General features: G+C 37.5%; 2 protein-coding genes across 3 annotated transcripts in view; one reads left to right on the forward strand and one right to left on the reverse strand.

Moving 5' to 3' along the window:
* Positions 1-3,381, reverse strand: part of LOC107723407 (INO80 complex subunit E-like) — a 5,753-nt gene extending 2,372 nt beyond the window's left edge. The window contains exons 1-7 of one of the 2 annotated variants that reach the window (XM_016531996.1): positions 2,922-3,381; positions 2,773-2,843; positions 2,628-2,680; positions 2,471-2,543; positions 1,166-1,283; positions 805-903; positions 399-607 (exon numbers count right to left, since the gene is read on the reverse strand). In XM_016531996.1, the coding sequence (XP_016387482.1) occupies positions 401-607; positions 805-903; positions 1,166-1,283; positions 2,471-2,543; positions 2,628-2,680; positions 2,773-2,843; positions 2,922-3,002 (702 nt within the window). In that variant the 5' untranslated portion in view covers positions 3,003-3,381 and the 3' untranslated portion in view covers positions 399-400. The remainder of the gene's footprint in view (positions 1-398; positions 608-804; positions 904-1,165; positions 1,284-2,470; positions 2,544-2,627; positions 2,681-2,772; positions 2,844-2,921) is intronic. The other variant, XM_016531997.1, reaches the window with a different exon arrangement.
* A 1,328-nt stretch (positions 3,382-4,709) lies between these two features.
* Positions 4,710-9,916, forward strand: LOC107723419 (zinc-binding protein A33-like). The gene is made up of 6 exons (XM_016532013.1): positions 4,710-4,884; positions 5,117-5,212; positions 6,513-6,746; positions 7,160-7,182; positions 7,319-7,434; positions 8,713-9,916. Exons 1-6 carry the CDS (start codon positions 4,819-4,821, stop codon positions 9,273-9,275), a joined length of 1,098 nt encoding a protein of 365 aa, XP_016387499.1. The 5' UTR covers positions 4,710-4,818; the 3' UTR covers positions 9,276-9,916.
* Positions 9,917-11,760: the final 1,844 nt, after the last annotated feature.

Below are 11,760 nucleotides of genomic sequence, written 5' to 3' on the forward strand. Positions count from 1 at the left end.
TCAGTATATTAGAATGATTTCTGAAGGATCATGTGACACTGAAGACAGTAATGATGCTGAAAATTCAGCTTTGGCATCACAAAAAAACTTTGGCTTTAAAAAATATATATAAAAATAGAAGACAGTTATATTAATATTTTCATAATATTTCTGTTTTTCTGTTATTTTGATAAAATAAATGCAGGACTGGTGACCGCAAGAGACTTTTTTCAAAAACAATCTTTTTTGCAAAAAAATCGTATTGACTTCAAACTTTTTAATAATAGTGTATGTTAACCAGCTAGATAACATTATCTTGCCATTCTTATTGTTGAGCTCTGGAAAAGCAACTTGTGTGTATTTTGGATTAAATTAAAGCTCCTGCTAAATGCTCACAGCAGCCTGTGTTTGTCTATTACCTTCACTCATTGGGTATGTCAATAACCAGCTCTGCCTCATCACCCTCTCCTCTCTCCTCCTCTCCTCGGTCACTCTCTCCTTCACTCTCTCCCTCCTCCTCAGCTGCATCCTCACTCAGCATCTGCTGTGGGACCCAGCTGAACGGCCCACTCGCACCCCCAGCTGCTCCACTGCCTGCAGGGTAACTGGATGTGAGTGGGCCAACCACCTGAATAAGAGGGAGAAGCAGAGAAATATGTGTCATTAGACTGCAAATCAAAAGCATATGTAACTAAAATGCATAAATAGAAATGTGTTCATGTAACTGTAAGATTATTACAAGACATGACAAACAGTGGAGCAATAAAAGCCACACGAATCTAGGCCATTGCGTTTCTGCCGTTAACCTCTCTGTCCCTCTCTCACCTTCCCTGAACCGTCTTTCCTGTGTTTGGCCAGTTTTGTTTTTCTCTCTTTCTTCACTCGCTCAGCAGAGGGAGCCAAATACTCAGGAGGGAAGGGTAACTGCTCACCCAGAATCACACACACACACAAGGCCACCAAAGAGTAACAATAATTCCCACAAACACACCCAGAGTACCCAGAGTGATGTGTGTGAAGTCCATGTAAACCAGGTGAGGTGATACAAAGACAAAAAGAGAGAGAAAAAATGAATAAAATGACAAATTAACAGGTGACAAAAACAATGTGACTAACTGAAAAACATGAGTGCAGTATGTGTACAGTATGAGACATGGGAGCGCACATGGAGGTGTGATGTACTCACAGTGTTGAGGTACTGTGCCGGAGCAGATGACTGGAGAGGAACCGCACCAGAGCGAGACAGGAATGAGAGATGAGGAGATGAGGACGAAGGGACGGGAGGAACCCCAGGACTCCTCCTTCTAAAAAAAACCCAAATCAATAGATTTATTGAAGAGACAGAGCTATAAAAGTAAAAAAAAAAAAAACTACACCGGCAAAAGCAGAGGTGATGTATGCAAAGCACATGTTTGCTTGACAAAACTTGGAAAAGATCAAAACAGAAAAATTGCCACACCTGTCTCAAATGTGATTTAATCTAGCCACAAACAAAATTTCAAACAAATTTGTCATTTTAGTTGAAAGTATGTTTATTTAATTAACCTAAGATATGTGTCTCACAAACTCTACATCAATTTTCATTTTTTTTTCTTAAGGGAAGTAGCATTTAGCATTCATAATTTATTCAAAGCTATTCAAAAGTGCATTATCTGTCACTGCCTATAAGTTTCTATGTTCTATGAAGTCTTGTGCATATACAATTTTGTGCTTTCTCAAATCTTTTCCAATCGGATGGTTATTTCTTTTAAGCAGCGTGTAACTGGCAAATTTTACATTTTTAAGCTTAATGGATGATTGAAAGGTAAATACACACATTAGAGTTTGCACTACAAATGCAATGCAGTCTTATGTAATTCTGACCATGGCAAAATTCAAAAGGCACACATGCATTAAAATGTTTATTCAACAACCCATTAAAGGTCTCAATACTACTGTAGGTCGGTATGATTTTTTTAAAATGTTTTTTTATGTTTAATAAAGACATCTCTTATGCTCACCAAGGATGCATTTATTTGATCAAAAATACAGTAAAACAGCACTATTGTAAAATATTATTACAATTTCAAATAAATGATTTCCATTTTAATGTATTTTAAAATGTATTGCTGTGATGCAAAGCTGAATTTTCAGCATCATTACTCCAGTCTTCAGTGTCACATGATCCTTCAGAAATCATTCTAATGTGCTGATTTTGTGCTCAAGAAACATCATATTATTATCAATGTTGAAAACTGCGTAGTATTTTTTGTGAAAGCTATGACAATTTTGTCAGGATTTTTTGGGGAATAGAAAATTCAAAAGATCAGTATTTCAAAAAAAAAAATTATAATTAAGTCTTTACTGTAACTTTTGATCAATTTAATGTATCCTTGTAAAATAAAAGCATTAATCTTATTGAGCCCAAAATTTTGAATAGTATTTTATACAGTTCAATAAGGTAAAATTGGTCAAATCCCCCCCAAAAAAGATTCACTTGCTGCAAACTCACTTCTTCCCTGCTTCCCTGTCTCTCTCCCTGGCTCCTTCTCCATCGCTGTCTGAGGAAACTGTTGCATCAGAGTCTGGAAACAAAAACACTCTTAGCTCACAAAATTCCTTGCAGATCCCTAGAGGTTTGTAGACAAGCATTTTCATTAGAGACCTACCAGAAGACTCTTCATCCACCCTTTCATACTGCAACAGTCTGTCCAACAGAAAACTGACACAAACAGAAGTGTTTAATTCTGATGCATGTAGGTCAAACAAGGGTGAAGCATTTGATAACTGTGCTAATAAGATTACAGGTTCTACCTTTTGTCTCTAGAAACTTTTAATAGTTTCCTCTGAGCTCTTCTCAGCTCCTCCTGAAAACACTCTTGCTCCTGAACAGAGAAATGAAGACAGAGGGTAACAATTTAAAATGACAAATAAAAAAAGAACATTGAAGAAAAGATACTCACATATACCAGAAACTTTAACTTGCGTTTGATATTTTTGTATTTTCTCTTGTAATCCACCTCTACTTCAGCTTGCCCGTTCATTTCTAAAGCTTAAACGAAGATATACCGTCGTTTCGGTATATCTTGGTTTAAATGGTTTTGCTAGTTTATATCGGTTCGACACCGAAACTGTACTGTAGTCCTCCAAATGTTAATGTCTATGTTTGTCCATAAAGATTTAAGAGACTGAAATAGATTTTAAAAACTAATGCTGCTCTGCTAGCCATGCTAAAGCTGGATATTCAGCAAGCTAAAGAATGAACAAATTATGTATTTGTAAAGTATAACAAACAAGTTAGACTCCACAAATTAGATAATGATAATGTAATAAACTGTACTATGCCAAACAAAATTACAGGACATTTAACAATGACAAGAAACACAGAATCTCACGCATGTCAGGTACTGTGCTGAACCGCGATGTGCTCTTTGTTTACTTCCGCTTTCAACGTAATTCGTACAGGAAACGGTTTTTGCAGTCATTAGTCAATCTCTCACTAGAAAATTTATTTCTAAACAAATGCTGATTTCAAAGTTCACCATATTGCGTGAGTATCCTTGAGTTGTTTGGTCCTTTCTCGACAATCCTTTGTTAGAGCACATCCCCATAAAAATAACAATAACATATAAAATTCAGTTCACATTAATAAATGCATTAAAATGAATTATATACACGTAATAAATTTAATTAAAATTAAAACTAAACAAAAATGTAATTATTTAACTGTAGCCAAATCAGGGGGTCGGTGTCCACTAGGGGGCCTAAATAAACTTCACATCACAATTGTTTCCTGATATATACATATTTGTGTAAACATTTTAAATTTATTTAGGTAAGATGCATTTGTGTGAGCATTTGGGGAAATATTTATGCTTTTACTTGTGTATTTATGAATTGTGTTTTGAATTTACGAATCGGATTTTGTAAATGTAAATTGTGCTGTGCATTTATGAATTTTGTTTTGCAAATGTGTTATTTTTGAGGCTGATCTGTCTCCATATGTAAGTGCACTGTATGTGCTGCATCCCTATTACAGAATCTGCATCCCAGCCTGTCAGACACTCAGGACAGGTCCATAAATAATGCATTGCCTTGGTTGAGCAGTTTTCAGAGAGAGAGAGAGAGAGCTGACGTATTCCACAAAAGATTTTTTCTTGTCATACAACTCTGCCCTCGACTATTCCACAGAAATATTTGAAAAATCTTTGCCTGACAGACTGCTCTTTATGAAACATAGTCTTCCTCTGTTTGCACATACAACACAGGCGCATAGTCTTTCTTTCTTTGCTGTTATATATAATTTGTGCATTTACACATACACAGAAAAAAAATCTTGTGTCAGACCCCTTACAGAGTGAAATATAAGCCCCTCACCAGCCCTTCTGTCTGTCTTGCTGCCTGTAATAGTCTTTCTCTGTTCTCTGACGTTGGCTCTTGTTGCAGACAGAAATAGAATATCTCTTCCCTCACTTCCATAAATCGCTCATGTGGTGCAGTGAGACAGCTGTGGACCCCACAATACCTTCCTTTGCTTTTCTCCTCTTTTGTTTACATCCTATTATGTAAAGTAAGAGCCATTCCAGATATTATATTGTATTTATTTTTAAAGTAACTCGTTTAGATCAGTCGAATGTGTTGGTCACCTCCAGCCTCTGAACCAATCAGTCTGTCGCTCTCCTTTGATATATTGCCCTCATATTGCCTTTGTCCTTCCCCTCCCTCTCTCTCTCTCTCTCTCTCTCTCTCTCTGTAAGTGTCTTTCTAATACACATCTATCACTCAGCTTGATTTAACCCCACACACTCACATGTGAGATCCCAGAGTTCTGTCTGCTTTGTTCTGACAAGGAAACCTGGAATGCACACAAATCACATGAAGGACACAAAGAACAACTTTAACAACTCTCTCCTTGGTGCCCAAAAGGTAAGAATAAAATGTCACCTTCATACGTCATGGCAAGGTGAAATACACAGTGTGAACTGTTTCTATGTCTAGAAGGTCGAAGTGAGACAAGTGTTTGAATGTGTCATTTGGAATAAAAGGAAAATCTGTTGTTTAGGATTACATTTAGGGCTAACTATGCAAACAGTGTCATAATCTAATTAGTGTACTTACTAAGTCAGCTTATTACACTACAAACTGATTTGTGTTTCAGGAGAAGCTTATTCATGCGATTAAAAAGATCAAACATGAAATTGATGAATGTAACGAAGCTGAGAAAGAGGCCTTTGTGGACGCACTGGAGGTCGAGGTACTGCCTGATTTACCTTGGTAATATTTATATGACTAAATGAGTATTAATGGCCTTTTCTTCACAACACCACTTACTGGCTGACATGGAAAGATAACTCCCAAAACAAAAATATGTGTCAATATTACAAAATAAACTCTGGCAATGTGATCACCCCTTCCAAAAATATATAGAAGCTATATATTTTCATGATTAAAGATGTGTTTACACTGTAAAGTTAACAATATTATAAAATATGTAAAATAGAATACAGTATTTACTTTCTGATAATATGACATTACTTTTTTTTTTCAACCCACCATTTCCATTACTGAAAAAATAAGGCTCTGGCTGTCATGTGATAATGTCAAGTTTTAGAAAACATTTTATTTATATCTATCCATCCTATTTTCATCTTTTTTTTTTTTTTTTTTTAAATCCATCATGGACATCTACAGTTGAGAAAATTATTATCAGGATATCTTCTTTTTGATGTTCAGACCCAATTGAAATATTTTGAAAGTTGCTGTAAATGGTTTCTGCGCTACTACCAACACCAAATAGAATTGCACTAGGTAGCTCACCACCCTCAAGCTCACGCCATTGGTTGAGAGCCTCCTCTCAGAATGTTCTAATTGACCCTTCACCGGGAGTTTGATTGACAGGCGATCTGACCAATTATAATGTCGAATCTGCCAGATTAACATTGGTGGATTTTAACTTGAAAAATAGTGTGCAATGATGTCTTTCCGAATGTAACCTGCTCTGTTTTGTCTGGCAGCATGTTGTCAGTGTCCTCTTTGCTCTGCGATTTTTTCATTGTATTTTTCACTGTGTGAAAACATGATGTGTGGCACGAGAGTGGCATGGCTTGTCACACATAGCAACAGTAACGAAGTGGGGCAGTAAGCCCCTCCCCTCAAACGCAGATGAGCCAATGGCAGTTGCACGTGAACTGGAACTCGGACATCTTTAGGTTTCAGCGCCATAGAGAAACACTGGAAGCTTTTTTTTTTTTTTTTTGTAAATTCTAAGCTTTTCTTCAGACCCCCAGCACCATTTTAGAGCTTTTTATATGGCCCATTCAGAAACAGTTAACATTCATATTTAAATAACTCTTGATGCATGTCATCATGTCATCAAGTTGTATAAATTCTACAGCATGTAAAACTCTTAATGAACAATTTCTGGTATTAAATTTGAGTAATAACTTCATTATTAAGCTAATCTCAGCCTGCTCTTTTCTCCAGAGTTATTAGTCTCTCTTCCTTCGTGTTTCTCATTAAGTCATTAATGTCTCTTTTTTTCTGCTCTTTCACAGAACAGATTTGAAGAGATAGAACATGAAATTCGAGCAGAGTTCCAAAACCTCCATCGTTTCCTGGATGAGGAGGAAGAGACAGACCTGGAGCGGCTGAGGAAGGAAAGGGACAAACGAGTGAATATCTTAAAAGAGAGAGAGAGAAAGATTGCCATGCAGAGTAGAGATCTAGAGAAAGCCATCGAGACACTGAACTGCAAACTGCGGGAAGATGACAGCCCCAAACTTTTGAAGGTGGATTTCCATTTTAAGTTGTCTGACAGACTAAGCAGTAAAATCTTTATCTTTAAGCTTTAAGTAGTGTAGTAACCTGCACTGGGAGAGAAACAATTCCTTATCCTCTGTTGATTGTCTAATTTAAACTTAAAGTTTTTTATTTTATTTTATTATTGTGCATTTAACTATTATGAAATCATCTACTGAACTCTGACCACATCACATATTTACTGTAAAATACTAACAGGGTTAGTTTCATAGTTCATGCAGTTGACACCCATAGAACATGCTAGATGCCATTTGACGCTGTTCAGATCAAGTGCCTAAACAATCACATGATTGAAAGAGTGAGGAATCTTAAGAGCTGACTGCTGCATTCAGACAGCGAAACATGACTTTGAATCTGAACATTGTTGCTTTAAACCATTTAGGAAATCAAAGAGCTTCTGAAAAGGCAAGTGTCTTTTCTATTTATTCTTACTCACTTGGTCTCTGATTCTCATATAATCATAATCATTGTTGTTACTTTTCTCATTCTGTTCACCATCTACCTCTGTTCTTGTTCAGCTATCATTGTTTATCTTTATCAGATGTGAGGTGAATTTCATTCGTCCTCCCCCAATAGACAGCGAAATTCTCTCTGGTCAGTTTGTGGGGCCCATTCAGTACCGGATCTGGAAACACATGAAAACATCCCTCTACCCAAGTACTAAGACTAAATATTAAATAATATCATTTTATTACATACTAAAAAAAATCCGAAACATTTTAATTTCCTTTACTTAGGAGATCAAATTCTCACTATAGTGGTGGTGATTAGGTTCATCCCAGTGACTCGAATCTTTTGAATCAGTTCATCAATGATTCGTTCAGTGATTATTTCTGCAGGTTGCATCAAACAAAGTGATTAAAGCATTCAGTGCGTCCGAAATTGTGTACTGTCAGAGTAGGTAACACATTTGAATTTAAACTTACTTCGCAACCATTAAAAAGTATGCTCTATATAGAATGAATATGGGTAATATCATGAATGAAATTCTGACATATTATGTCCGCCATGTTGTTACTATTATGTGACCTACCAGCATCAGTTGCGTTGCTTCACTGCCATTCATAAATGCTCTCCCGTGGCCTCATGGGATAGTAAAAGCTGAATTCATGCCATGTCGTAATTACTGTAATTCCAAGATGACAACACGTCACGTTCTACTCTGAGCTGAATTATGCGTTTCTATGGCAACACTATCAAAGCCAAAGCGCTCACATTCTCGCAGAACTCGTAATTACAACTTGTAAGCTCGGAATGTTCTGAGAGCTACAACTTGGACCACATGACTGCTGTACCACCTGACCGCAGCCAGATTCATTTAGGCCCTACTTAGAGGCTACCCATGAGTTTGAGGACATGGACAGCACCGAGTAGAACATCACGTGTTGTCATCTTGGAATTATGTTGTCCATGAACTGCACAGAATCCGGGCGGAAGTAGTAGGTCATCCGGGTACTTTTCGCCTGCTTTTTTTGAAATACTATGAATTCGGACATACCACACTTTTGGCATACTGTTTTTCCACATACTGTATAGTAGGGAAGCCTATTTGATTTTTGATGCAGCGATTGTGTTCATTCAAGCCGTTAAGACTCAAATCACTAACTTGTTCAGTGAAGGAAGTATACAGTACGTTCAGTAGAATGAATGTATGATTTGCTACTTCAAAATGCTCGCATGCTATAGTCATTGAAAGACAAAAAGCCATGTTCTTCAATCAGGAGACTCTAAAAGAAGAAAAATATAAGTTCGTTTGAGAAAGAGGATGAGAATAATTAATTCAAAAAAACAAATCTTTCACAAACGAAACACCACTACTATAGTCTAGTAACTGTAAGTTAAATGTGTATTGTTTGTTACATTAAAATTATTGTACTACATATTACTAATTAATCTGATGTAAATCAATTCTGAATGACTTATTTGCATACACAGACATATCCACGTTGACTTTTGACCCTGAAATGGCACATCCCCACTTGACCTTCTCTGCTGAGAGAACTTCAGTGACGTTCGAGGAAGACAAGGTGCAGCCTAACGAGAACCCAGCCGAAAGGAACCCGAAGCGCTTCCACTTCTATTATTGCGTGATGGGGTCAGAGGCCTTCACTCATGGCCGTCATTACTGGGAGGTGGAGGTGAAAGGCAAGACCGCCTGGCGAGTGGGTGTGGCCAGAGCGGACATACCCCGTGGAGAGATGGACTCTTCCTCCACGTTAAACGGACTGTGGACACTGTCCCTCAGAAATGGCTCGATCATGGCCTGCACCCACCCAAAGCCCACAAAGGTGCTCTCATACACCCTCCCCATCCGCATCGGCATCTTTCTGGACTGTGATAAGGAGGAGGTGTCTTTCTATAATGCTGTTACCATGACGCCACTCTTTTCTTTCTACATGGGGACTGTTCTAGTGCCGCTCTATCCATTTTACAACCCATGTGACACAGATGAAGGAAAGAACTGCACTCCTCTTTCCATATTTCATCCATCACTCTGAGGGATTGACATGGGTTTGGTTTTTCCACTTACTGCTGACATAGTTTGAAACGCTGAATTCTGATCACCTCGAAGTTTGTATGCCTGGAAAGCTAGAGAGCAGTTTTTGCTGTGTAGTTGTGTTTGGATCAACCGTTTAAGTAACTCTAAACATTAGCTGTATCCGAAATCGACAACTACCCTCATTCACTATTCCCTACATTACTCCACTAATATACTTTACTGAATAAGTGAAAGAAAACGAGTGGGCAAATTCATTCATGTTTGTTCATTCATTATTTAGGTGCATTATGGGATTAAATGAGTACACTCTATAATATCCACTATGCTTTTAGACATCACTGCAAATAATGCACCATATGGGGCGATTTTGGACACAGCCAGTGAGATTTCCTCTATAGACAGTTTATGGGGTCCATTCAGTTCAGGGTCTGAAAAGACGTAAAAAGTAACATTGAGATTAGATTTTTTGGCTGTGCAGTTCTTTATAGAACCAATATCCCTTATATGTAAGGAATATTTCACTCAGAAATGAAAATTCTGTCATTATTTATTTGTTTCAAAACTGTATGCCATTACGGATTGATGTCATGATGTTGGTTATGAGACTCTCGAAAACCAGTGAGCTTTGAATTTATTGACGTCCAGCCTGAACCATATTTGATTTGAGAGCTGCAGAGGAGGTGAAGATTATCAGTGAAAATAGTGTCCTTTTTGGAGCTTGACAGGCTGTGGCAACAATGAACTTTTGGTGTGTAAAAAAATTAAGGAAACAAGAAGAAAATGAATTTATCCTACTAAGAAACAAAATAAAACTGTATTTAAAAAATAAATAAATATGAGTTTGGAATGCTGGATCTCATCTAATCTCAGAAGCTATGCAGGGTTTGGCTTGGTCAGTACTTGGATGGGAGACTGCCTGGGAATACCAGGTGCTTTATCCTCGGGTGGCATGTTGGCTCAGTGTTAACCTTCACAGCAAGAAGGTCCCTGGTTTAAGTACCAGCTAAGTCAGGAAGCCTTTCTGTGTGGAGTTTGAATGTTCTGCCTGTGCTCTGTGATGGACTGACCATCTGTCCAGGGTGTTTCCCTGCTTTTAACCCAAGATGCTGGGGAGGCTCCAGCATCCCCATTACCCTACATAGGACAAACAGTTTGGAGAATGGATGGATGGAGCTTGGAATAACATTAGGGTGAGTAAATAATGAAAGAATTTTAATTTTTAGAGTGAATAATGATTTCTTTTTCTTTTTATATATTTCTATGCAAATAAATACAATACATGTAATTTATCTTGCAAACTGTTTGCAAGTCACCTTTGTGCGTGTGTTGTATCATAATAAGTGTTCTGGCACAATAAAACAGAAAGCCAAGAAGAAAAAAAAAAGAATTACATTTCTGTGCCTGCTGACATACTATTAATAGAAACTGTTTACAATTACCTTTAAATAAGACACGTCTGTTGCATTCAGCCATGTCCGGGAACTACTTTGGAAACTATGTGCTGTTGGAGTGACAGAAGAAAACCAAAAGGGGGAGAGTCCCTCTGCACTCTGCCAGCAACAGGCCGGGGAGAATGAAAGAAAAAGCTAGAGAGACAGATGAGTGACTTTGAATGTGATTGACTGCAAGGACAGAAAGCTCTTTTTTTTCTCTTTTGCAGCCACAGTCACAGGAGAGGCATGTCAGAGTGCTGTGCGCAGGCCTTTATAACTGCTTTATAAACCACACACCAAGACACATTTTAAAATCATTTATTATCATTTCTAGGCATGAAACAAAGGAAGTATCACTTCTTTACAAAATGTTTATGTGTTGTGTTTGTGAAAAAGGAAGATCAGGGACTGATAAACTACATGTAGAGCATCACTCAGTTGGAATAAGAAGAGGAAAAGAGAGGCAGAAACCTCTCATGCACCTGTGGGACACAACTGCACGTTGTGTTTACTTGGAACACGCACAACACCACAGGACACTTGGACTTTACGTACTCTATACATTTTCACCGCTCATTTTCCTCACTCGTGAGAGATATGGCCGTCATGCACTCATTATTTTTGAGGGGGCACGATTTTTTGTGGTCGTCATGTGACACACAACAGCTACAACAGCACTTAGCCTATGTTTTATTTATTTTTTCCTTTTTATTCGAAACATTCCCAAACGCATTAACTATATCTCTATAGTGGGCGATGGTCAAAGTAACCTAATAATGTAATCTATTCTCTATGCATAAAAACCTGTCTGTTTACTTAATTAACAGATATCGATGTCATGCCATAACATATTTTTTATTACAACTGAGTTTAAATTTAATGTGAATTTAACATTGAAAGTTAATGTTAAAAAAACATTGCAAGTTAGGCTACTAATCATAACACTTTCATTGTACAGAAAGAGAGCAAAGAACATTTACATGATCAAAGAACATTTTCACTGAGTCTAGTTCAAGCACTCTCAAAAACTCCCATTAAAATCACTGAAGC

Source organism: Sinocyclocheilus rhinocerous, unplaced genomic scaffold (assembly GCF_001515625.1).
Source record: "Sinocyclocheilus rhinocerous isolate Xijiao unplaced genomic scaffold, SAMN03320098_v1.1 scaffold241, whole genome shotgun sequence".
In the NCBI taxonomy this organism is placed as follows: Eukaryota; Metazoa; Chordata; class Actinopteri; order Cypriniformes; family Cyprinidae; genus Sinocyclocheilus; species Sinocyclocheilus rhinocerous.

Excerpts from the sequence above, each read along its gene's own strand:
- LOC107723419 (XM_016532013.1), top strand. The coding sequence starts at position 4,819 with ATGCACACAAATCACATGAAGGACACAAAGAACAACTTTAACAACTCT. Across the intron at positions 4,885-5,116 it reads CTCTCCTTGGTGCCCAAAAG|GAGAAGCTTATTCATGCGAT; the intron begins GTAAGAATAAAA and ends TTTGTGTTTCAG. Across the intron at positions 7,435-8,712 it reads GAAAACATCCCTCTACCCAA|ACATATCCACGTTGACTTTT; the intron begins GTACTAAGACTA and ends TTGCATACACAG.